Source organism: Macrotis lagotis, chromosome 2 (genome assembly GCF_037893015.1).
Source record: "Macrotis lagotis isolate mMagLag1 chromosome 2, bilby.v1.9.chrom.fasta, whole genome shotgun sequence".
Taxonomy (NCBI): domain Eukaryota; kingdom Metazoa; phylum Chordata; class Mammalia; order Peramelemorphia; family Peramelidae; genus Macrotis; species Macrotis lagotis.
In genome coordinates, this window is record NC_133659.1 from 205,979,522 (window position 1) to 206,005,153 (window position 25,632).

At 39.6% G+C, this 25,632-nt stretch overlaps 1 protein-coding gene across 1 annotated transcript in view; it reads right to left on the minus strand.

The window, feature by feature from the left end:
- Window positions 1-25,632, minus strand: part of TTYH2 (tweety family member 2) — a 91,276-nt gene that overhangs the window by 59,101 nt on the left and 6,543 nt on the right. Inside the window, exons 2-3 of the mRNA XM_074224648.1 lie at window positions 14,000-14,172; window positions 10,595-10,706 (exon numbers count right to left, since the gene is read on the minus strand). Coding sequence (XP_074080749.1) covers window positions 10,595-10,706; window positions 14,000-14,172 — 285 coding nt within the window. The remainder of the gene's footprint in view (window positions 1-10,594; window positions 10,707-13,999; window positions 14,173-25,632) is intronic.

Here is a 25,632-nt window from a genome sequence, read left to right on the forward strand (position 1 = left end):
AATAAGATAATATTTGCAAAGTGCTTAGTACAGTGCCTGCACCCAATAGGCATTTAACAGATGCTTGTTCCTTCCTTCCTTGCAGGGAATGAACAGGCAAATGGATGAATTAAGTATATATTAAATATTCTTCCTCCCATCCACAAACTTAGGTTATCACATGTTCTGAGTCCTAAGCTGAAATGACCTCCACTGTCTGATTCCCAATCTTAGTCCCTTCTCTGCCTGATCTTCCTATATTATTTAACTACTCAATAAACTCATTCTTGGGACAAATCTTCAGATGTTGAAATATATGTCATAGGAGACACAGTCTTGGGTTTGTTGCCACCATATTCTGGGGACCCCAAAGCATCTTCCATAATGGGATAAGACTTTTCCTTCTGTTCTAGCAAATTTCCTGAGACAAAGGCACTAACTAGGTACCTTCTAGGGTTTTCCCCATGCCCCTAACAGCAGATTCTCTTACACCTTTTCCTCAAAGGTCCCAGTCCCCAGTTTGAGAGTAAGGGATGTGGGTTAGTTAAGTGGTTCAGTGGTTAGAATACCAGCTCTGGAGTCAGGAGGATCTGAGTTCAAATTCAGCATTAAACACCTACTAGTTGTGTGACCCTGGGCAAGTCACTTAACCCTATTGTGTCCAGAAGAGAGAAAGAAAGTAAATAAGGGATAAAAGCAATGACAGTAGCAACTTATAGCAGAAGGCTTGTCTCAGTGGCAATAAATTCAGTTGGGATAGAGGAGATGGAACAATTATAGGACAAACACATATTGAGGATTTAGTAGTGAAGTACAATATCAATGTCTGTGAAATTCCTGTATAGAAAGGGGTCCCTGACATCCTTCTGGGCCTGGAGAAATTCCTTAGAAATATAACTTTGGCTAGGCGCCTTTGGGTCTGAAAATAGTCTGATAGGACCCAAGGGGTCATTGATATACCATAAAATTGTCTAAAGATTTACAAAGCACCCTTGTTAGCCTAAGAGTCTTGATTTATCTGTAAGATTCCTGCTTCCTCCCAGGACTGGCTCCCCTTCTCCAGATGCAGCTGGAACCATAAGATAGTAAAGTTCACTCCCTCAAACCTGTGGGAAGGCCATGAATCTTTGACTCCCTCCATCTCAGGAAACATGTTCAGACATAACACAGAGACCCTGACCTTTTCCCACTCTGTCCAGTCCCCTATCTCTAGTGAGCCTTATGTTTACATGTTTGTATTAGTATAACAAGATAATATATCTAACTGCTGACTTTGCCTCTGTATCTTCCTTGGTCTCAGTACCCCCCCCCCAAAACACTATAAAAACCCTATCCCCTGAACACTCAGATACTGCCTGATTTGGATACTCAATCCCCAGATAATCCCCGGGAATAAAGATCTCCAAAATTATCAAATTCTGGTCTCCATCTTGCTCTTTGGGTACAACAGTAGATTGCAGGAGACTGAAGAGAAATATCCTAAGACCCTGGGATAATACTCAAGGAAAATTTGGCAAAGGGTCTATGAGGTGAAGAGTTTTGTTATATGACCTTTTCTCCAGAGAATCACCCCAGAGTTTGTTTTTTTTATCTGAATCTTGACCTTAAATCCACTTCCCAAGGTAGGCTATAAGATGGAGATAATAAGGATATTTCATCTTTTCCCATCTCAGGGAATGAGAGTCCTCCTTCTCCCCCACTCCACAATGCAGAAGGAGACTCATTACATTCTCCGCATGCTAGTCATATGTCTAAGCATGCAAGTTCATAGCTTTGGGGCTTCCCAGTGGGGCTAGGGCTTCCTCTTTCTGAGTCTTAGTTCCTTCTCAAATGTTAAATAGCAATGTGGATCAGTTCACACACGTTTTTCCACATTTCTTTGAAACTGACTTTTCCTTAATTTCTTATAGAATAATACTTTTCCATTACAATGAAAAATTATAATTTGTTCAGCTGTTCCCCAATTGATAGACACCCTCCTTTGTTTTCATTTCTTGTCATCACAAAAAGAGCTGCTATAAATATATTTGCACATAAAGGACCTTTTCCTTTTTCTTTGATTTCTTCCAAGCTTACATAGGCAGGGGGGTGTGTGGAGCCAGCCAGTACTGGCTCACAAGGGCCAATTGTTAGATTTCCACTGTGAGCATTTTCATCTCTGAAATCAGCAGACACTGCAAATTGGGTTTTGGTTTATTGTTTGTTAATTGTTTTATACTTTAAAAACTGATGGAGAAAATGTTAATAAGTTAAACTTAAAAATACATGGCAGGCACATTTTTTCAGAAAAGCAGGTTATTAAACATTTACAAAAATACTTCCTAGAATACAAACCTAGCAATGGTATCATTGGGTCAAAGGGCATGTACAGTTCAGTAACTTTTGTGCAAAATTCCAAATTGCTTTCTAAAATAGTCAGACCAAAGCTTTACCAAAGAGGGCTGGGGGGGAGGGAAACTAGAGCTGAGCTCTGGACAGCATTCAAAATGCCAATAGAAGAATTCCCTTGACTTTTCTTCAGGACAAGGTAGGTGGTACAGGGCAAGTTCAGGTAAAGTTGTCTAGGAAAATCATGTTCACTCCAAATCCTGAGATATATAAAATTCAGCTATCATGATTGTTCTGGAGGCAGCCTTGATATAATGGATCACATAATTTGAATTTAGTAGACCTGGAGTCAAGTTCCTCTTCCTAGCTATATGACTTTTGAACACTCACACTTTCACTTCTTGATCTCTGAAAATGGAGACTATAATGCTTGCTATCTACTTCAGAATTGTTGTGAGAGGACAAATAAAAAAAAAAAGTTTAAAGCACTAAGTAAGCCCTGAAGTATTAAAGTCAATTATACATTGTTGGTGGAGTTGTGAACTGATCCAACCTTTCTGAAGAGCAATTTGGAAATATGCCCAATGGCAATAAAACTGTGCATATCCTTTGATTCAACAATACTACAATAGGTCTGCATCCCACAAAGATCATTAAAAAGGGACAAAAAACCCCACACGTACAAAAATATTCATAGTAGTTCCTTTTATAATGGCAAAGAACTGGAAATTCAAGGGATGCCTGTTAATTTGAGAATGGCTGAACAAATTGTGGTTTTAAAATGTGATGGAACACATTGTTCTATAAGAAATCATGAGGAATGGGGCTTCAGAAAAGTCAGGAAAGACTTGCATGAACTGATACTGGGTGATGTGAGCAGAATCAGAAGAACATTATATATACTATCAATAACATGAGGTAATGATCAACTGTGATGGACTTGCTCATTTCTTCAGTACGATAAATAATCAAAGTCAATACTAAAAGACTTGTGATGGGGTGCTCCAAAATGTTCTTCTGAGGGGCGGAGCCAAGATGGCAACAAGAACAGATTGTGTCTGTGTCTTAGGCTCTCTCTCATAAATCTTCTAAACTAAGGACTCTAACTAAATTTTCGAGAGACAGAACTCACAGAGGAACCCATTGAGGCAGTTCTCCTACTCAAAGTAACCTGGAAAAGAGCAGAAAGGCTCTGCTCCCCCAGGGTTGGAGGGGTGGCCAGCCAGAGGGGTGGCCCACCACAGCAAAAGAACTTCAGCCTCCCGGAGGCAGCCCCAGGGTACTGGGAGCCATGGCTCACAGCAGCGGGTTAGTTTCCTGAGCTACGCCCCGGGGAGCATTGGTCACAAATTGGGGGAACAGCGGGGGAACTCTGCCAGAGCGAGCACATGAAGCCCAGCCCTCAGGGTACACAGAGAGCAGCCTGGCCAGTGCAGTGCCCAGTTCCAGGAAACAGAAGCAGGCGGAGCTGGTAAGCAGGAGCCCCCAGGGCATGAGCCCATTGAACCTAGGGAGGGGAGTGAAGAGAGACTGCCTAGCTCTGCCCCTGGAACAGGACTCTGGGGATCTGAACACATTCAGATCCTGATCACAGTCTAGGCTCCCCATAGAACAGCAGGGACCCCCCACCTCAGCCTTATGGCAGAGGGGGGCGCATACAGACCAGGAGGGAGGACAGAGCCTCACACACTGAGATCCTTGTGGGAGTGTCCAAAAAGCATAGGAAGCACCCCAAAAATAGGTTCAGGCTGGGAAAATGAACAAACAGAGAAACAAGAGGAACACCATTGAGAAATATTTTGCATATGAGCCCAAGAAGGATCAAAATCCTCAGTCTGAAGATGAGGAAGCACAAGCTCCTGCATCTAAAGACTCCAAGAAAAACAGAAATTGGGCTCAGGCTATGACAGAGCTCAAAAAAGACTTTGAAAATCAAATGAGGGAGTTAGAAGAAAAACTGGGAAAAGAAGTGAGAGATATGCAGGAAAAACATGAAAATGAAGCCAGCAGCCTAGTCAAGGAAATCCAAAAAAATGCTGAAGAAAATAGCATGCTAAAAACCAGCTTAGGTCAAATGGATAAAACAGTTCAAAAAGTTATTGAGGAGAAGAATGCTTTAAAAAGCAAAATTGGCCAGATGGAAAAAGAGATAAGAAAATTCTCTGAGGAAAACAAATCCTTCAGACAAAGAATAGAACTCAGGGAGATTGATGAATTTAGGAGAAATTAGGACTTAATACTTCAAAACCAAAAAAAAATGAAAAATTAGAAGTAAATGTGAAACATCTCATTGAAAAAAACAGCTGATATGGAAAACAGACTTAGGAAAGATAATTTAAAAATTATTGGAATACCTGAAAGTCATGATCAGGAAAAGAGCCTTGACATCATTTTCAAAGAATTACTACAGGAAAATTGCCCTGATATCCTAGAAGCAGAGGGCAAAATAGAAATGGAGAGAATCCACCGATCCCCCCGAGAAAGAGATCCCAAAAAACCAACCCCTAGGAATATTATAGCCAAGTTCCAGAACTCCCAAGTCGAAGAGAAAATATTACAAGCAGCCAGAAGGACAATTCAAATATCATGGAGCTGCAGTCAGGATCACACAGGACTTAGCAGCAACTACATTGGAAGCTCGTAGGGCTTGGAATATAATATACTGGAAGGCAAAAGAGCTTAGAATGCAGCCAAGAATCAACTACCCAGCAAGGCTGAATGCCCTCTTCCAGGGAAAAAGATGGATTTTCAATGAACCAGGGGAATTTCAAATGTTCCTGTTGGAATGGCCAGAGCTGATCAAAAGGTTCTTCAGATACAGGACTCAAGTGAAGCATAGAGAGTGGAAGAGAAGGGGAAAATATGAGGGACTTAATGATGATGAACTGCATGTATTCCTGCATAGAAAAATGACACTGATAATACTCATATGAACCTTCTCAGTAACCAGAGCAGGTAGAAAGAGCTTTTATAGATGAAACACAGGAGAAAGCTGAATTTGAAGATAAAATATGTTGTAAAAATGGAGTCAATAGAAAAAGGGAAATGTAATGGGAGAAAGAAAAAGGAGAGGGGGGGAATAGGCCAAGGTATTTCATGTAATAAGATTTTTCTTTATTACAATGAGTTATTGCAATGATATGAAAGGGGGGAAGGCAAGGGGGAATGAGGGAATCTTTGCTCTCATCAGAGGTGGTTAGGAGAGAAACAGTATATATACTCAATGGGGTATAGGCATCTGGAGTAAGAAGGAAGGGGGGGGACAGGGGGAAGGGAGGTGATGTGAGTGATGGAGGAGAGGATGGACCATGGGGGGAGAGTGGTCAGGTATAACTTCTTGCAAGGGGCCGGGATTGGAAGGCCTGTCCAGGACCATAGGGCCAGGTGGATGCTGGGCCTAAGGGGTGGTTATGGGGGCTCCGGGCCTCTTGGCCCCAGAGCTGGGGATCTGTCTGCTCTGCCACTCAGCTACCCTACAGCAGTGTCAGAGTGAAAGGAGGGAGTTGCGATCAGCAATGGCAATGGTGGAAAAATATGGAAATAACTTTGGCGATGGACTTATCATAAAGAATGTGATCCACCTGTGACAGAGCTGGAGGTGTTGGAACACAGACTGAAACACATTTTTTATTATTATTTTTTGGGGGGAATGCAAGGCAAATGGGGCTGGATGGCCTGCCTGGGGCTGCATAGCAGGGTGATCGTTAGATGTCTGAGGCCAGATTTGGACCTGGGTGCTCCTGGCTCAAGGGCCAATGCTCTGTCCACCACTCAGCCACCCCTACTATTATTACTATTTTATTTTAAATTGGGTTTTTTTTCTTTTTTTGATTTTTGCAGGGCATTGGGGTTCAGGTAGCTTGCATGTCACATGGCTGGGTGATTATTGGGTGTACGGGGCTGGATGTGGGCTCGGGTACTCATGGCTCCAGGGCTGGTGCTCTGTTCATTGCGCCACCTGGCCATACCTACAATTATTTCTATTATTTTGTTTTAAATTTTAAATTTTTTTCTCTCCCCTTTACTTTATCGCTCAAGCAAGTCTATATTTATGGGGGGGGAGGGGGTATTTTGTTTACTCTCAAACAAGAATATTTTATTAATGTATTAAAAACACATTATTTGTACAAAATGAGAATAAATATTAAAGAAAAAAACTTGTGATGAATCCATAACCAAAGGAGGAACTATGGAGTTTAAATATAGACCAAAGTTTACACTCTTCAATTTTTTTTTTTAGTTTTTTTGCAAGGCAAATGGGGTTAAGTGGTTTGCCCAAGGCCACACAGCTAGGTTATTATTGTCTGAGGCCAGATTTGAACTCAGGTACTCCTGACTCCAGTGCCAGTGCTCTATCTACTGCGCCACTTAGCTGCCACTGTGATCTTCAATTTAAAAAAAAAAGTTGTCTTATAAATTGTCTTTTTTTTTCCTCTCTAATTTTTTCCCCCTTCTGTTTGGATTGATTCTTCTTTCACAACATGATTAATCTGGATCTGTTTAGCTTACTTATAGAGAGTCTGTAGTACATTGCTTTCTGTCAGGAGAAGGGAGTGAGGGAGAAAATATTTAAAAAATGAGACATGATTACATGGAGTTGGAAAATTAAATAAATTTAAAAAGAACTGTCAATTATTGTTATCATTCTAAACTTTGGTGACACCCTTCTCTACTCTTCACCTTGGAAGCTTCTGGCTCTACTGCTAATTGTGCCCCCTTCTCAAATTTCTCCAGTCTTGCATCCCAACAATATCTATGTTCACCCTTCATTTAGGTGATCTATACCCAATTGTTTCTAGACACTGGGTCATAAAATTTCCACATCTTGGCAGTAGGTACCAGTGAACATTGGAATGGATAAGGAATTAACACATGAGAAGTTTCCTTCCCCCCCAACATCAACATCAGATCTGTTCTTTACATCTCATTTCGCTGTTGGTTTAATACTTATCTCTCATTTCAAGGGAAAGAGATTTCTGTAGGATCATCTGATTCCATTCCTCTGGTGGGGTTATGGATCTAGAGATAAGCAAATCACTTTACCTTTCAAAGTCTCAGATTTTATATCAGTTAAATGGTGAAAAATAATACTTATTATCTACCTTTTCTCTCAGCTTCAGTTTTCTCACCTGTAAAATGAGCAAGATTTGATTCAATGGCCTCTTAAAATCCCTTCTAATCCAAATATGTGAAACTATGAATTTGGAAAAAGAATAGCTGTCTCTTTAAGATGAGCCCTTTCTAAGAGACCAAGGGATTATATCCTATGAGCAGCTTACAGAAGTAGGGGTAGGGTAGGAGAACACACAAATAATTATAGGTCAAACTGTTGCAGTGAGCTCAAGGGCATAGTCTAAATTCTCTGATCAAAACAGAGTTCCCTTGATAGTGAACATATTTGAGTAAGGAAGTCAGTAACCATTAGCCAGAGTTTCTGAGTCTCTTGGGGCTCAACACCTACCATTACACCAGTCACAATGGATTCAATCGGCAGGTGAGTATACGTCCAACAGTCCCATTTCCCTTCAGTTCAAACTATTCTCTTTCTTCCTGTATCCTTCTCCCCTCAATCCCATTGCATGGGACATGCTTTCCCATATTTGGGAGAGAAGAAACCTCAGTACTATTTGAGGACACCTTCTAAAACTTTAAGGTAAAGTGTTACCTCTATGCTCAGAATCAACATTTAACAAAATCTGGCCTCTTTTCTATTTCCTAAGAGGCCTGCTGCTTGTCTGGCAGACATTAGGTTTAGACTCATTTCTTACAGCATATTACATAATAAATTCAAGGCAAATATGTGATCTGAAAATTAAAGATGATATTATTAAAATTAGCAGGGAAGTAAATCATGTGTTTTTCATAGCTATGGATAGAGGAGTAATTTTCACTCAACAAGGGATGACAGCAAGATAAGCTAAAACAGACAATTTTAATTAAATAAAATGGATAAAAGCTTTTGTAAAAGCAAAATTAAGATCTGGAATAAGGGGGCATCTAGGTGCAGTAGATAGAGCACAGGCCCTGAGTTCAAATGTGACCTCACTTAATAATTACCTAGCTGTGTGGCCTTGGGCAAGTCACTTAACACCATTGCCTTGCAAAAACCTTAAAAAAAGATCTGAAATAAGAGGGGACGTGACCAATTGGGAAAAAATATTTGGGGTCAAACAGCTGATAAAGGTTTGATATACAATGAAATGATAGGAATAAACTTCAAGATAATTACACCCTATTAACAACCACATGAAAGAATGCTCCAAATCACAAATAAACAGAGCTAGGTGGCACAGTAGATAGAGCACTGACCTGAGTTCAAATCTGACCTTAGACACTTACTTAAATCCCATTTCCTTAAATAAATAAAATTCAAAAAACCCCCACAAATAATGAGAGATGCCGTGCAACCACAATAACAACAACAAAAACTTTGACATTTAGCCCCATCCCCAGAAAATTGGCAAAGATGACAAAAGAGGGGAATAGTCAAGGGAAGGGTTGTGAAAAGCAAGCATGTCAATGCATTGTGACTAGAGTAATAAATTGGTACAAACACTTTGGAAAACTATTTGAAATTATGTAAATTCAATAATTAAAAATCTATACCCTTTCACCAGAGATTCCATTGCTAGGAACCCTATGGAAGAACTGAACTAAACAAATTATCATTTATGAACATAACAATACTGTGTTATAAGAAACATGATGAATGTCAACAAGTTTGGAAAGACTTATACAACCTGATGTAAAGTGAAATAAGCAGTCAAGAAGACAATGTTCAAAAGAAGTACCAAAAATGTGAATTAAAAGAACCATTACCACAAACAAATGAAACTGAATGTGTCAAAATTATGAAGAACAAACTTGACTCCAAAGAAGAAATATGTAAGACATTTCCCTACCTGCTTTCATAAAAGTTGGGATCCACACACATAGAAGAAACAAGTCATTTTTTCTATGTTGATCAAATTTGCTGAATAACATACTCCACTTCTCCCCTCCCCCTCCTTTTCCTCTTTAAAAATTCTTTTGCTCTCTAGGAGACAAAGAGAAGAAATATATGGAGGAAAGTAGGAAATGTAAAACAAAAGAGAAAAATCTATTTTTTTTTAGGTTTTTGCAAGACAAATGGGGTTAAGTGGCTTGTCCAAGGCCACACAGCTAGGTAATTATTAAGTGTCTGAGACCAGATTTGAACCCAGGTACTCCTGACTCCAGGGCCAGTGCTTTATCCACTGTACCACCTAGCCTCCCCTAAAATCTATTTTTTTAGAAAGAAGTCTACTACTCAATTTAGTTATTCTTCAGTTCTTGACCTAAGATGATGCCCAGAAAACCCTAAATCAGGGTCCTTAAGCTTTTTTATGTCTGATTAAGTCTATGGAACCCTTCTCAGAATCATATATAGAAAAGAAAATACCTAAGATTGTAAAAAATACTGCTTAAACTGAAATAATTACGCGCGTGTGTGTGTGTGTGTGTGTGTGTGTGTGTGTGTACAAACCTACAATATAAATGTTTATATATAAACCAATTATACACATACATACCTAGATATATAAATTTCAAGGACTTCTGATTAACAATTCCTACCTATAAATGTTAGATACATATTCTGCTCATTTATGTATTTTTTTTTTGGCAAGGCAATGGGATTAAATGACTTGCCCAAAGTCACACACCTAGGTAATTATTAAGTGTCTGAGCCTGGATTTGAACTCAGGTCCTCCCGACTCCAGGCCAGTGCTCTATCCACTGCACCACCTAGCTGTCCTTCATTTATGTATTCTTTAAAAAACTCTACTAGCAACTTAAACTGAGTAAGAAGACACTTTTTTGGGTGAAAGAACCATAATTTTTTAGCTCTCATGATAGTTTCAAGATCTAGCAATTGAAGGAAAAGAGAAAAAGAACTTAGAAAGTGATGAGTTGCCCACAAAGGTCCCTTAAGAGAATCATAAAGGGATAGTTTCAGGCACTTCTGAAAAGAATTAGGTCTTTCTTTTGGCAATGTCTGGGGCCTTTTCTGCCCCATATATTATTCTTCCCAACTAAATACAACTTCCCACTAAAGACAGCTTCCTTGTCTCCTTTAGTGGATGGGAGAATAGGCATTCATTCCATGCTCATGGAAGGGAAAACCCAAGCAAAAATTCAGAAGCACATTGTATATACCTCTATGTTGGGAACCCAAAGCAGACCTTGGTGAACTAACTCTAAGATTGGTTTTACCTTCAGTGTCCTCACAATAGCAGAACCATGGTAATGTCCTTCCCAATATCCTTACCAGTTCATCAATCCCTGAGAAGGTGTGGTTGGCATTATCCAAGGAATAGATCAATTGGTATACCCCATCATTGGTCTCGCTGTTTCCATAGAAACCAACTCCCACTGCAGCACTAGGAATAAGAACCAAAATAAAAGTTAGAGGTAAGGGGAAAGAGGGTGGAAAGAAGAGAAACTGATTCTGGTATTGACTAGAGTGCCTATCCCTTCTACTTTGTTCCCAGGATAGCTAAGAGAAGGCTAGCAAGAATTTATGTGCAAACAACTATTTTTCATCCCAGTAAACTTTCTATATTAGACATTTTCATTTCCTCCTTTTGCATAGGTCTTTAAAAATAAATAGACTTTCATTAGGGAGTTCCCAAGAAGTCACAAGAATTTCTTTTCATGCCTCTCTCTCATTGGGATTATTCTCAATTATAAAGTCATCATTTCACCTTTTAAGATTCCCATGCCTACCAGCCCATATTCCCCACTGATCAAAATTTTGATATATTTCAGAGTTGAAAGACACTTTAAAGTTTGATTCACAATGCAGCAGCTCTCTCTACAACCCCTAGAAGGGCAGTCAACTTTTGCTTGAATACTGTGAGTGATGAAGAATTTCATAGGCCAGTACCTTGTTGGGCAAGGTCTGTTAGAATGGCGTCTTTGCACTGAGCTGTAAGTTCCATGCTTCCACTCAGTTTCTAATTCTGCGTTCTAAGGCTAAGAAAAATTAAGTCCAATCTCTTTTTTAGATGGCAGCCTTTGAGTATATGAAGACAGATCCCACTAAATCTTATGTAATGGTGAGACAGAGTACTTTCCCTCCAGCTGTTTCCTCAAATGTAAAATGCTGAGATTAGACTGGAATCATCTCAAAGGACCCTTTTAATTGTGGAGTTGGGATTGAAATCCAGGTCACCTAATTCCTAGTCCAACATTCTTTTTGCTCTACCAAGGTACATATTTTTTGTTTTTTGTTTTTTATGTTTTTGCAAGGCAAATGGGGTTAAGTGGCTTGCCCAAGGCCACACAGCTAGGTAATTATTAAGTGTCTGAGACTGGATTTGAACCCAGGTACTCCTGACTCCAGGGCCGGTGCCCACTGCGCCACCTAGCCACCCTCCCCCCAAGGTACTTTCTTGATGCTTATCAACAAAGGGCACAGTTAATAGAGTGATGGACTTGGAATAAGAAAGACCTGAAGGGCAGCTAGAGAAGCAGTGGACAGAGCACTGGTCCTGGAGTCAGGAGGATCTGAGTTCAAATCCAGCCCCATACACTTAATAATTATCTAGCTATGTGACCTTGGGCAAGTCACTTAACCCCATTGCCTTGCAAAAAAAAAAGCAAAAGAAAGACCTAAGTTCAAATTTTACTTCAGACACTATATGGTTCTGATCAAGTCATTTAACTTTATTTTGCCTCAATTTCCTCTTTTGTAAAATGAAGATAATAATAGCAGCTTATCTCCTAGCAGTGCTATGAGGCTCAAATAAAATGATTTGTAAAACAGTTTGGAAACCTTAATGCACAAATCAGTGCTAGTTATTATTATTGTTAAAGAGAATATTTCCTGATATTAAAGTTTAAAGGCAGCAGATGCTCTTAAAAGGAATTAAATTTATAAATGATGATCCCACTTACTATTATTAGCAAATATGAGGTCCTTTATTAACCTTTTGGAAAAATCCTCTGCAAATGCTAACTGACCCACAAAGAAGTCACAGATGCAGACGGGCTTCCTTCTAACCAACAGTGAAAGGGATAGGGAGACGGTACTCAACATTAAAATCTCAAATTTCTATTCTTTCATCCAAAGCATCTTGAAAGAACTGACTAATGCATTAAAAGGTATTGATCCACTCTGAAGATGGAATTGTTTCTGGGCTAGAATTGACTTTGTCCTGATCCCACTGTCCAAGAACAGCATTCAGAAGGAAGAAAAGAGAATGTGTAGGGGCAAAGGTCAGAAAAGCATCTAACCCTGGGACAGCTGCCCAGTGAAGACTATGTTCAGTGTGGTGCCAAACTGATTATTTAGGGAACCTTTGCTGGTGATTTTTGCTTAGGGTTGACAAAACCCAAGCCAGTTGCGGAATGAGCCATCCTTCCTGATTAATGAAGGTCAGTCTTCAATTCTATTCCCAGCTGACTTTCCTGGCTTTGTTCTTTATTGAATTTCTAGATTTTAACACTACTCCTCAGCTGTAAACTTAGCCTGAAACTTTCTTCCTCATCCTAGAACATTCATCTTTTTCCCTTGGGGCATTCTCAATCCAAAACATTCCTCTACTATGTAAGCCTTACCACATGTGAGTCCCATTGGTGAGCTCCTCCTGGGACCTTCACTTTTGGAAGGGATCCTGGTTGACCAATCTTCAATCCTCTCCCAGATGCTTTCTTGTCTTTACCATCAAACTTTGGGGTTTCCTTATTCCCACCCCACTCCCTTTTCTACTCCCTTTAGTGACTTGCCTTCTTCTATTAAAATGTAATCTCCTTGAAGGCAGGGAGTAGTTTTCTTTTCTCTCACATTTGTATCTGGTATAAGGTATGCATTTAACAAATGTTTGTTATCTGATTACTAAAGTCATCTTGGGTAGCTGTGGATATTGTCTTTTGAGGTAAGTCCAACTTTTTATGATACCATCTGGAATTTTCTTGGCAGAGATACTGGAGCAGTATCTTTTTCCAGCTCATTTGACAGATAAGGAAATTGAGGTTAAATGACTTATCCAGGGTCACACAGTATCTGAGGCTAGCTTTGAACTCACAAAGATGAGTCTTTCCAATTCCAGACCAAACTCCATCCACCATGCCACTTAATAGTGTTTGTTGCCTGATTTCTAAAGTCATCTAATCATGTCTATGTAATTCATTTCCCCAAGATTTTTATCATTTGATAGAAAAGGGTTGAGGTTTTGTTTGCTTTTTTAAGGAAGGAAAAATGCTTCTGTGTTCATATTGAAATAGTCCAGTCATGACCAGGTAGCACTTGGCCTGGAGTCAGGAAGACTTCTCCCTGAGTTCAAGTCCAGCCTCAGACATTAACTATGTGACCTTGAGCAAGTCACTTCACTGTGTTTGTCTCAGTTTCCTCAACTGTTAAATGAAATTGAGAAGGAAACGGCAAACCATTCCAGGATCTTTGCCAAGCAAGCCCCAAATGGAGTCATAAAAGAGTCAGACATAACTAAACAATAACAACAAATTCAGTCATGAGGGGATCCTGGCAGTAGGATTGGGTGAGGAGAGCTTCCTCAGAGGCATGACTTTATGACTCAGATGGCTCCAAACCAAAAACTCAATTTAACAGAAGGGTATTGTCTAAGACCAAGGCACTGCTGGCCCACTAAGAGAACCTGCTGGCCCTCAGGGGCCTTTCCCCACCCCTACCCTTCCAGGTCAGGAAACTCACCAGCAGATGAGTCCAGCTACCACAGAAGTCCAAGTGATACAGGAAGATTTAGGCTGCTTGGTCTGTACCTCCTCATCTTGGTTGCAGCAGCATAAGCAAATCAGATAGACTGTGATGAAGATCAAGTTCAGGCCCAAGCAGATGCCAGCCACAAGACCCAGTAACAGTAGGGACTGAAAAAGAATCACAATGTTTTAGAGAGGGACATCAAGGCTTTAAAATGGTTGCCCCTCAGGTAGGCAGGTGATGTGGTTATTATTATTATGTTCATTTTACAGGAGAAAACAAGATTTAAAGAAGATAGTGGAGAGTCTGTGTGTGTGTGTGTGTGTGTGTGTGTGTGTGTGTGTGTGTGTGTATGTATCTTAATTGGGGATCCATGAGTTAATTGATAACTACTCAATTCAATTGATTTCCTTTGTAATTCTACATATTTTGTCATATGCATTGATTATTTCCAGTTTATCTGTGCACGGTTGTTTACATGTTGTCCCTTCCTTGAGAGCATGGACTGTCTTGTACCTCAACTGTTTAGAAACTGGCACTCAGTAGGCACTTAATAAATGTATTGTTGATGTTGGAAGGAAATGGACTTCAGGAAATAGACCTTAAAGATAGGATCTATGTTTTTTTTGTTTGCTTTGGGTTTTTGAGGGGGGCAAGGTAATGGAGTTAGGTGATTTACCCAAGGTCACACAGCTAGCTTATTAAGTGTCTGAGGCTAGATTTGAACTTAGGTCTTCCTAACTCTAGGGCCAATACTCTATCCACTGAGCCACCTAGCTGCCCATAGAAGTTGTTTTTTAATGAAGAATTCATCAATCTCTGACTCAGGGAGATAAGGTTTAAATTTTAATTCACAGGCTTCTGCAAAAAGTTCACAGGTTATTACAGAAAGTTCATAGGTTAAGTTCTTTGGAGAAGCAGCAAGGTAATGAACTTCTTAAAGGACAGGCTGATTAGCAGAAGTTGAGGTTAAAAAGGTTAAAGCCCTTAAAAGGGAAGGAAGGAAGGAAAGAAGCTTAGATTAACCTATATTCAACAGCATGGAGCTGGGACCACATTGGTGGTTACAAGCTGGGAAAGAAGTCAAGTGAAAAGGGAAAAGAACAGAAGCTTAGATCTACATAGAGCCAGTCACCTGGAGCTGGAGCCATATTGTTTCATCAGCATGGCTAGATCAAGTGGATCTAGCTTAGAAAAGAGGGTAGCAGCAAATGAAGAGCTCCCAGCAGCAAATTTTTGTTTAAATGCATTTCTGTGGTGATTCCCCCTTGTGCTGCAGGTATTCTCTATTGTGCATGCCACAAGGAAGGTTACCAAGGAGTGACTAAGATAGAATCAAATTCTTCAATAGGCCATGAGTTTTCTTTAACACCATTTTATGGGGTGACTAGGTGGTGCAGTGGATAGAGTACCAGCCCTGGAGTCAGTAGTACCTGAGTTTAAGTCTGACCTCAACAGACACTTAATAATTACCTAGCTATGTGGCCTTGGGCAAGCCACTTAACCTCATTGCCTTGCAAAAACTAAAAAAACAAAAAAAAACAAAAAAAACCCCACACCATTTTATATTAAATTTTTAAGGAGAATTTAAGGAATGAAGAAAATAAAGGATGGCTTAAGGGATACTGTAGCTAGCAAAGAGGGTGGAGTTTATATTCTAATGAGGGAGACAGTATGCAAATAACTAGACAATTATAAGATACATATGGCCAAGGTCAAAGTCAGAACTCAAACCCTGGTCTTCTGACTTCCCAAACTAGAGTTGTTTCCACTGTGTGTGTGTGTGTGTGTGTGTGTGTGCGTGTATGTGTGTGCGTGTGTGTATCTATCTCTCTTTATATCTATCTCTTTATCTCTCTATCTAGATATATGGCCAAGGTCAAAGCCAGAATTCAAACCCAGGTTTTTTTGGACTTCCCAAACTAGAGTTCTTTCCACTAGGACTAGAGTTAAAGAAGGGAACAAGTATTTATTAAGAGTCTATTATGGGAGGGGCGGCTAGGTGGCATAGTGAATGGAGCACTGGCCTTGGAGTCAGGAGTACCTGGGTTCAAATCTGGTCTCAGACACTTAATAATTACCTAGCTGTGTGGCCTTGGGCAAACCACTTAACCTCATTGCCTTGCAAAAATAACACCTTAAAAAAAGTCTATTATGAAAAAAAGAGTCTGTTATGAGGGACAGTTAGGTAGTGCAGTAGATGAAGCACCAGCTGGAGTCAGGAGGACCTGGGTTCAAATCCAACCTCAGACACTTGATACTTGCTGAGTGACAACCTTGGGCAGGTCACTTAACTCCATTGTCTCATAAAAACAAAAAAATAAAGAAATGTCTATTATGTGAGGGCAACTAGGCAGCATAGTGGATAGAGCAATGGTCCTGGAATTAGGACAAACTGAGTTCAATTACCTTGCAAAAATAACCCAAAACAAAAAGAGTCTATTCTGTGCTGACCACTGTACTATGTGCTCTATAAAAAACTATCTCATTTAGTCCAGGAAACACCAGGGTCCTTTTGTCCCTGGAAGAGGTGAAGACAAGAGGGAAGCCAAACTGTTAATATATATGTGACACATTTATTGAATACCTACTGTATACTGAGCATTGTGCTATGCACTGAGGTTGATATGTGTGTGTATATATGCATATGTATATATAAAACCAAATATGATGATCTCTTCCTCTTAGGAATTTATGGTATATAGCTGAGGAAAGCAGATTCAGACAGGAAACATTTAAGTCACAATACTTAGTCACTGTATGTGTGATACAGACGGACAAGTGATAAAGGAGTTTGGAGAACAGGAAAATCAATATGAGCTGGAACAATTAGAGGTCTCCTGGAGGAAGCAGGTAATGAGCTGGTGCTTGAATGAGTGATCATTGGATAAGAGGAGGGGAGGGTTATCTCTTCTTTCAAATAATCTAGTCATTTATTAAACACACACATCTTATCCTATTACCTAAAATTCTTTGGTGATGGACTGGCACAGAAAGAACAGAAGGCAGTTTTTGATTCATGGGGTTCGTGGCCCAGCTGAGAGATCTGGAGCAGCATCATAGCATGTAATTCAATAAGCATTTATTAAGTGATTGCTATGTACTTGATACTATGGGTATGCAATGGGGATGCAGAAACCTTCCAGTCTAACTCCATTTTATGGAGGAGGAAACTGAGGTCCAAGGAAAGGAAGTGACTTGCTTTTCAAAAATGTTTTATTTTTTTTTAACAACTCTAATATTTTATTTTTTCTCCAATTACATGTAAAAACAATTTTTATCATTCATTTAAAGAAAATTTTGAGGTGCAAATTCTCTTCCTTTCTTCTCAAACTTCATTGAAAAGGAAAGTTGGGGTACCTAATAGCACAATGGATAGAGCACTGGCCCTGGAGTCCAGAGAAGGAAAGTAGTTTGATATAGGAAATCCATTTGTACAGTCATGCAAAATATATTTTCATATTAGTCATATTGTGAAAGAAAACAAACAAAAAAACAAACACAGAAAAATAAAGTTAAAAAGGTACATATGTGGCGATCTGCATTCAAACTCCATTAGTTCTTTCCCTGGAAGTGATACCATCTTTCATCATGAGTTTTTTGGAATTGTCTCCGATCACTGTACTGAGAATAGATCATTCATTCATAATCGGATCATTATACAATATTGTTGTTACTTGTACATTCTGCTCATTTCACTTTGCATCAGTCCTTGGAGTTGTTAGCTTCTACTTGCCCAGTTCTAATTATTTTTTCTAATTCTAATTTTTAAGAAATTATTTTCTTCAGTGAATTCATGTATAACTTTTTCCATTTGGGAAAGTTTGCTTTTCAAAGTATTCTTCTCTTTATTGGATTTTCATGTCTCATTTGTCATTTAGCCTATTCTGTTTTTCTTCAAAGATGCTATTTTCCCTCAGTATTTTTTGGTGTGTTCTCCTTTACAATTAAATTGACTGTTTTTTTCATGATTTTCTTGCATTACTCTCATTTCTTTTCCCAAATTTCATTTTTAAAATTATTTTCTTTCTTCCTTCCTTCCTTCCTTCCTTCCTTCCTTCCTTCCTCCTTCCTTTCTTTCTTTCGGTTTTTGCAAGGCAAATGGGGTTAAGTGGCTTGCCTAAGGCCACAAAGCTGGGTAGTTGTTAGTGTCTGAGGTCGGATTTGAACTCAGGTACTCCTGACTTCAGGGCCGGTGCTCTATCCACTGCGCCACCTAGCTGCCCTTAAAATTCTATTTAAGCTCTTCCAGGAATTCCTTTTGAACCTGAGATAAATTTAAATTTTTTCTTTGAGAAAACATTGTTTTCTTCTGAGTTTGTTTTGATCTTCTTTGTCTTCTTGTTAACATTATATGAGCAGATTCTTTTCCAAATTATTTCTTCAATTTTAACTTTATGTTAAAGTTGAGCTCTCCTCCTGGGGTGGAGGGGGTTCTGCCCCAAGCTACTGTTTTTAGAGCTAGTTTTGGGATCTGTAAGCTTTTTTTTTTCCCCCAAAAGTGGCAAGATCTAAGGAGGGGATGTCTTCATTGCTCTCCTGGTCTGTGCTCTGGGCTGTGAGGGACCACAAGCACTCTTCCACCCTGGACTCATGACTAAAGTCCATGCTCCTTCTAGTACTCTTCCTTACTCCTGGGACTGCTCTCAGATTCCAGGTATAAGTAATGTAATAGAATTTGGCTCTCAATGCCAGCAATGAGTCTCCTGTAATCTCTTTCTGACCAGTTGTCTGACTCACTGACTATGGGCTGATAGCTCCAGAAGCCAATTCATTCAACTTATCAAGGTGTTCTGCCGGCTTGCTGGGGCTTTGCTTGTACTCCACTCTTATGCCAGTGAGACAGACCTTTCCTGCTGACCTTCTAAGTTGTCTTGGACTTGAAAATTGTTTTACATGTCCTTGATGTTGGTTTTGTCAAATTTTTTTTAAAAGCTGTTTGGAGCAGAATTTGGGAGAGATCAGGCGACTTTCATTATCTTGGCTTACCCTGGCTCTGATACTGCCTTACTTAAAGTGAAGCCATATAGCTCACTAGTGGCAGAGTAAGAACTAACATTTTAAGTGTCCTGATTTCTACTGTTATGATGTCAATTTTTTAAAAAAAATTATTTTTAATTCATGGAACAAAGCAAGCAATTGTATAATACAATACAATTAAAAATATAATTGCACATGAAACTGCAAATCTACCTTGTATAACTTGCTATGCCCTCCAAATAAACAACAGTTATCATGTGAATTTCTTTTTATTCTTCCTTCATCCTCCTCCTACTCTAGAGGGGGAAACAAACATATATAAATACATAAAATTATTCTATACATATGTCTATTCATCAGTTCTTTCAGTCTTTCTTCATGTCCTTTAACTTTAATTTATTTATAGTTTGTTTTACATTCATCTAATTTATAATTTGTATATTTGTTATATATTCATGATTTAATCGTCAAAATGATTTAGTTACTCAAAGTTGTCCTTAAAACAACTCTGCTGTTACTGTATACAATGTTCTTTTGGTTCAACTCACTTCACTGAACTTCATCATACCTAAAGAGATAGTTCTTATATGACATGCAAAAACCTATAAGCCAGTGAAGTCACCAAGAAGGAAGAGCAGAAAATATCAACAGTTAAATACATAGGAGGCATGACCTGATTATTACAGCAACAGATCACTTCCTCTGGCTTGCTCAATACCCAAATAATCTATCTAGGGTTAATATTACTATGATGAGGACCCTTGAATAAGTTCTCTTCCTTGTAACTACCCCCAGCCATTTCCAATCCCTAACACTACCAGATGGACACCATCTGGCATCAGGTTTAAGTACCTGCCAGCCAAAACTGGGCTAGTCTCCAACTGGCCACTTGGACCTGGCAGTTCACCATATGCCCAACGATATTCCTCGGTCCAAAAACACCTGCAGCCTTCCATTTTGTGACTTGAACTAGTCCAGCTTCAGGGTAGAATGTACACGGGGGAAAGGCAGATCAGAAGCAGCTCAATAAGCCAATAGTATATAATGCATTTCTATCATAGGTATATTTTGCTCATTGGGAATTATATTGTTGAGGACAGATAAAGAAAGATAACTTCCTTATTCTCAGTGACCTCTCGTGATCTCTCAGTTTAATGGGAAAGGAAGTTGGGCACAGTAATGGGAAAAAACAACAACACTAAAATACAAATAACAGAAATATAGGTCAGCTTTTCTGCATTCTAAATGAAACTCCTCATTCAAGGCATCCCCAACAACAAGGAAACCACTGCAATCTCTCTATCCCTATCCTTCCTTCTAAATCTAAATCTTATCTTCTCATTCCCAACTTTGAGGCTGCTGTTACTCTTTGGAAATATTTTTAGTAGAATAGCTGGATGACAATCCTGTTGGTTTGTCCTCATTCACACCCTGGGCTGACTAAGGAGTAGTAGAATAAATGAGAGAAAATGCTGGGATATCCTTTTGGAATCTCTTGGAGGAAAGAAAGGGGAAAGGATTAGAAGAAGTAAAGGAATGTGCTGGGGAGAGGGAGAGGTGGAGATGCCATAGATGGTGTCCAGAAGGCAAATGTAATATGGAATTATTAGAGGAGGTAGTAGTCCCCAACTTCAGTTATAACATATTCTATTCTCCAGTTCCCCAAAGTAGAAAATTAGGTCTTGGAGTAAGGGGGAAGGAGAAACAAATTTAGGAAGACTTACAAACTGCTGACATCTTTATTATGTAGGAGAGATGAGAGACCAATATGTGCCACTAAACCTCCACTAATTGGTAAGTCCTAGGCCTTAGAGATAGTCAGGCAACAAATATCTATTAAACATTATTTGCCAGGCTTTATATAAAGGAAGGCAAAAAACCATGATCCCTGCCCTCAGAGAAGACACATTCTAATGGGGAAGACAACACGTAAATGACTATTTTGGTTGTCATTTCAGTCATGTCTGACTCTTCATGACTCCATTTGAGGTTTTCTTGGTAAAGATACTGGAGAGGTTTGGCATTTCCTTTCCCTGTTCATTCTACAGATGAGGAAACTGAGTTAAACAGGGGGAAGTGACTTACTGAGGATCCCACAGCAAGTAAGACCAGATTTGAACTCAGGAAAATGAATCCTTCTGATCCACTGCACTACCAACCTGCCCTACAAATGATGGGTGCATATAAGATACAGCTATAAATACATCTTCCCACCCCTTAGGTGGAAGAGAATCTGTGAGGTGAAGGTAAATCATTAGTAGCCAGGGAGACTGGGAAAGAGACACTTGAGTTGAGGTTTGAAGAAAGCTAAAAGTAGAAGCTGAGGTAACAGAGCATTCCAGGTGAGGCGGGCAGTCAGCTGGCCTGTCAGAACCATAACTGTCTGACAGTAGACTTCTCTTGGCTTAAGGTCAGACATGAGAGGACACAACTGGCCATGTTCCATGTCCAACCCCAGCATTTGCTTCAGAGAAAGGAAAAAAAATGTCAAATCCTTTCTCCAAATTCAATATTCCATTTCTCTTAGGAACTTAGGTACTTATGATGTGACTTCTGAATCTGTTACTAGCCATCCCTTGTTTGAGGCAAAGACTATAGGAACAGAAGAGCAAAAGCCTTCCCTGCAGAGACCTACTCTGTCAGGAAAGGAGGGCTCTTCTGACCCTCTCCCCTAATTCTTCCCAGAGAGGCAGTTCACTCTAGAGTTCACTCCCAGGGCTCTAATTTTCCAGAGGTGGAAGGTACTTTAGACTTTTGGCTCAATACCCTTAGCACACAGATGGAAAAGTCAGTCCAGTAAGGGGAAATGATTTGACCAGGCTGGCTAGAGGAAAAGGTGGGCTGTGAACATTGTTCTATGGGAAACCACTGAACTGCTGGAGACATCAGAAGAGCTGATGGGGGTGGGAAGGGGAAGAGAAGGGACTCTTAAAAATGGTAAAATGAATCTGCCACCGTGGCTCTGACAAGACAAGCCCTCTTGTTCTTTTAGGGAAGAGGACTGAATTATATATCTCATGGGGATGGAAGGGATTTCAGGAGCATTTCACTTTCTTCTATAGCATTCCTCTAACATAAGATGCAATGGGATGACACCCTTCTGTCACACACTCCCAAGTTCATCAGTTTACAGACTGGCTGTAGACAGGTAACTGAAAATGCAATCCACAATCAGGAAACACTCTGAAGTCTGTTGTTAGGACTTTTTCACCTCAAAATCCCTCTTCCATGGGACATGTAAGCAGCACAGGAAAGGGAGAGAGAGACTGGCATGGAAGGGGAGGTCTCTGAATAGGAAAGGAGCACTTGAGAAACCTTCTTTTCCTAGGTCATGTCATTTGCCTTTCAGGCATAGGCAACTATCTTTGTGCTTTTAATTAACGTAACGAGAGAGAGAGAGAGAGAGAGAGAGAGAGAGAGAGAGATTGTGTTTTCAGTGGTGCAGAAGGGGACCACACACTCCAAGAGCTCTATTCTTCTGCTGCTACACCCTGGCAGATTGATATTTAACTATCTCTCCTCCAGCTGTCAGGATATGATGGCTTCCTGCCAGTGCCCCAGAAGCAGAGCATGGTAGATCCATAGAATCTTAGCTAACTTAGCTAACAACCCACACCACTCATTTTATTGAAGGAAAAAAATTGAATTTAAAGACATAAAGTGACTTGCTTAAGGTCACATAACTTATTATTAGGTAAAGGACAGCAGTGAGTTAAGAACACAAGTATCCTGTAGGCTTCCTACATGTTTCCGCTGTATAGCCACTTAGTCACAGATCTGTAAGACTCTTATCATTTCATGGACCTTCACTAATAATAACCAGCATTTATATAGCTCTTTAAAATTTGCAAAGCTCTTAAAATTTTATATATATATATATGTATATATATACATATATATATATATATATATAATTTTATCACACTTGATTCTCAAAGCCTTGAGAAATAAGAGTTATTGTTATTTTCCTGTTACTTTTTGTTTTGTTTTGTTTTTGGAGGCAATTGGAAATATATGACTTGCCAAAGATCACACAGCTAGTAAATATCTGGGTCTGGATTTGAACTCAGGACAGAAAGGTGAGAACAATCTATCTCCATTGTCACCTAGTTAGCACAATATGTTATTGTTATTAACTCCAAGGCCAGTGCTCTATCCACTGCGCCACCTAGCAGCCCTTCAAATGACTTTCAAGGGTCATAAAGCTAGTCAGTATCTGTGAAAGGATTTGAATTATGGTCTAAGTTCAACACTATCCACTGTGCCAACTATTTTCCAATACTCTATCCACTATACCACATTAGCTCCATACACATATCTAACACTATGCACCAAATCCCTAAAACCCCCATCTCAAATACAGTCTTAGCCCTTTATTCATCAATTAAAAAAAAAGTTTTGGTTTTTTTCATTTAAAATTTTTTTTAAACAAAGAAACCCAGATTTGGAAACATTTCTCTCTAATGGAATACTTAAGAACAAATGAGCTCTTAAGAGAATCAGTTCTGATCAAGGCACCACTCTGATCATAGGCTCCTTTTCTTCACAGGGGACAGAATAGCCTGAACCTAAGACACCTCACAATGGCCCCGCCTCTGGGAGTTTAGCCTGGAGGCTAAGGGAGGTGACCTCTCAAAATCTCCTTGGGAGGGCTTGCAGAAAGAGAGATGCCCAAGACAGTAATGACCCCTGTTGGTGTTCCTTGGCCTTTGGTTCCTGAAGGGTTGACTTGCTTTTTCTGGCCCAGAGAGAGAGCTCAGTGTGACAGTCTAGTGACTATGACCTCATGCTGGGGATGAATGCCATTTCCTTATCATGATTCCAGGCCTTTTCTGATCTCAGCTCTGCTGGGCATGGGGCCCAAGGAAGATGCCTTGTCCTTCAGATAATCAGTAGCATGGTACAATGTGGTGATCTGGAGGACTGACTTCAAATTCTGGGTCCCAGACACTTATAACTGTTGTAACTGCTTTTCTGAACCTCAGTAAAACAAGGGGGGAATTATATGATCCTTCTAGGTCTAAACCTAGGATCCAATACTCTATGACTTGTCAACAAATGGGTTGCTCAATTCTGATTCCCTCTGATCCCTTTTTGGATCTTGGAAGGGGGCCAGTGGGTGGTAGTAATTATATACTAGGTTCAGATTTCTGCTTTTGAATAATGTCAGCCAGTAAATGTGGGAGACAAAACTTTCTCTGCCATGTCCTAAAGAAATAGCTGGCTCATGAAATATGAGTAAGGCAGGAGACTGGCCTTGGGATTCTGAAGGAATCTTGTAGCTATAGCTTCCACCATCCTTCCTCCTCTGAAGCACTCTTATGTACATCCATACTCTATTTTGAGTGCCTAGGTGTCACAGTGGGCAGAGCACAGGGCCTGGAGTCAAAAGACCTAAGGTCAAATTCAATTCAGACCCTTCCTGGCTATGTGATCTTGGGTAAATCACTTAACCCTGTTTGCCTCAGTGAGCCTGAGAGCAAATGGCAAACCACTCCTGTATCTTTGACAAGAAAACCCCAAATGGGAGCATAAAGAGTCAGATAAAACTGAAAGGAATGAACAATCAAATACTCTGGTTCGTATTATTACAAGGTATATAGGTAGTTGTTTTTAAATACTAAATTTAGATTCAGGAGATCTAGTCTTGGGAAAAAAAAGCTTTGTGACCACATTTTTCTCCAGGTATCAGTTTCCCTATTTATAAATTGTAAAATAATATCTGACCTACTATCCCACAAAAGCTTTGCAAACTTCAAAATTCTATATAAAGTGAGTTAATACATATCTTTTCACTCTTTGAAGGAAGGGTCAAATGTCTTTATATCCTCCTACAGTGGCCTCAGATATGGTGGTCATTTCAATAAAAGAAAAGTAGATGGGGGTAGCTAGGTGGCACAGTGGATAAAGCACTAGCCCTGGAGTCAGGAGTACTTGAGTTCAAATCAGTACAGTTCAAATCCAGCCTTAGACACTTAATAATTACCTAGTTGTGTGACCTCAGGCAAGTCACTTAACCCCATTGCCTTGCCAAAAAAAAAACAAACCTAAAAAAAAGTAGATCATTGGACTTGAAATCAGGACCACCAAATTGTGACTTAGACACTCACCATGTGGCCCTGCTCAAATCTCTTAAATTTCCATGTCTCAGTTTCCTGATCTGTAAAATTGACAAGAGGGTCAGATTTGATGACTCCCAAGGTCCCTTCTAGTTCTAAAATCTATATTTCTTTGAAGTGAGATGGGAGTCAGAAGGACCTTGAATCCACCTCTGCCACATACTGGCTCTGTGATTCTGTGCTCTAGCAATTTTCTAAGATAAGAGATTAACTTTTTTGAGTGTTTTGGACTTGTCTGGCACTCTAGGGATATCAAGAAGCACCTTTTCTGAATAATGTTTTTAAATGCATAAAACACAGAAGATTACAAAGATAACTCATTATTAGGTCCCAAAATATGTTTTCTTTTTTGGCAATTGGGATAAGAGACTTGGCCAGAGTCATTCAGCTAGTAAGTATCTGGGGTCACATTTGAACTCAGGTCCCCCTGACTCCAGGACCAGTGTTCTATACACTATGACATCTAGCTGCTCCACATATATACAAATACATACATACAAATATACATTTATATATATGTATACACAA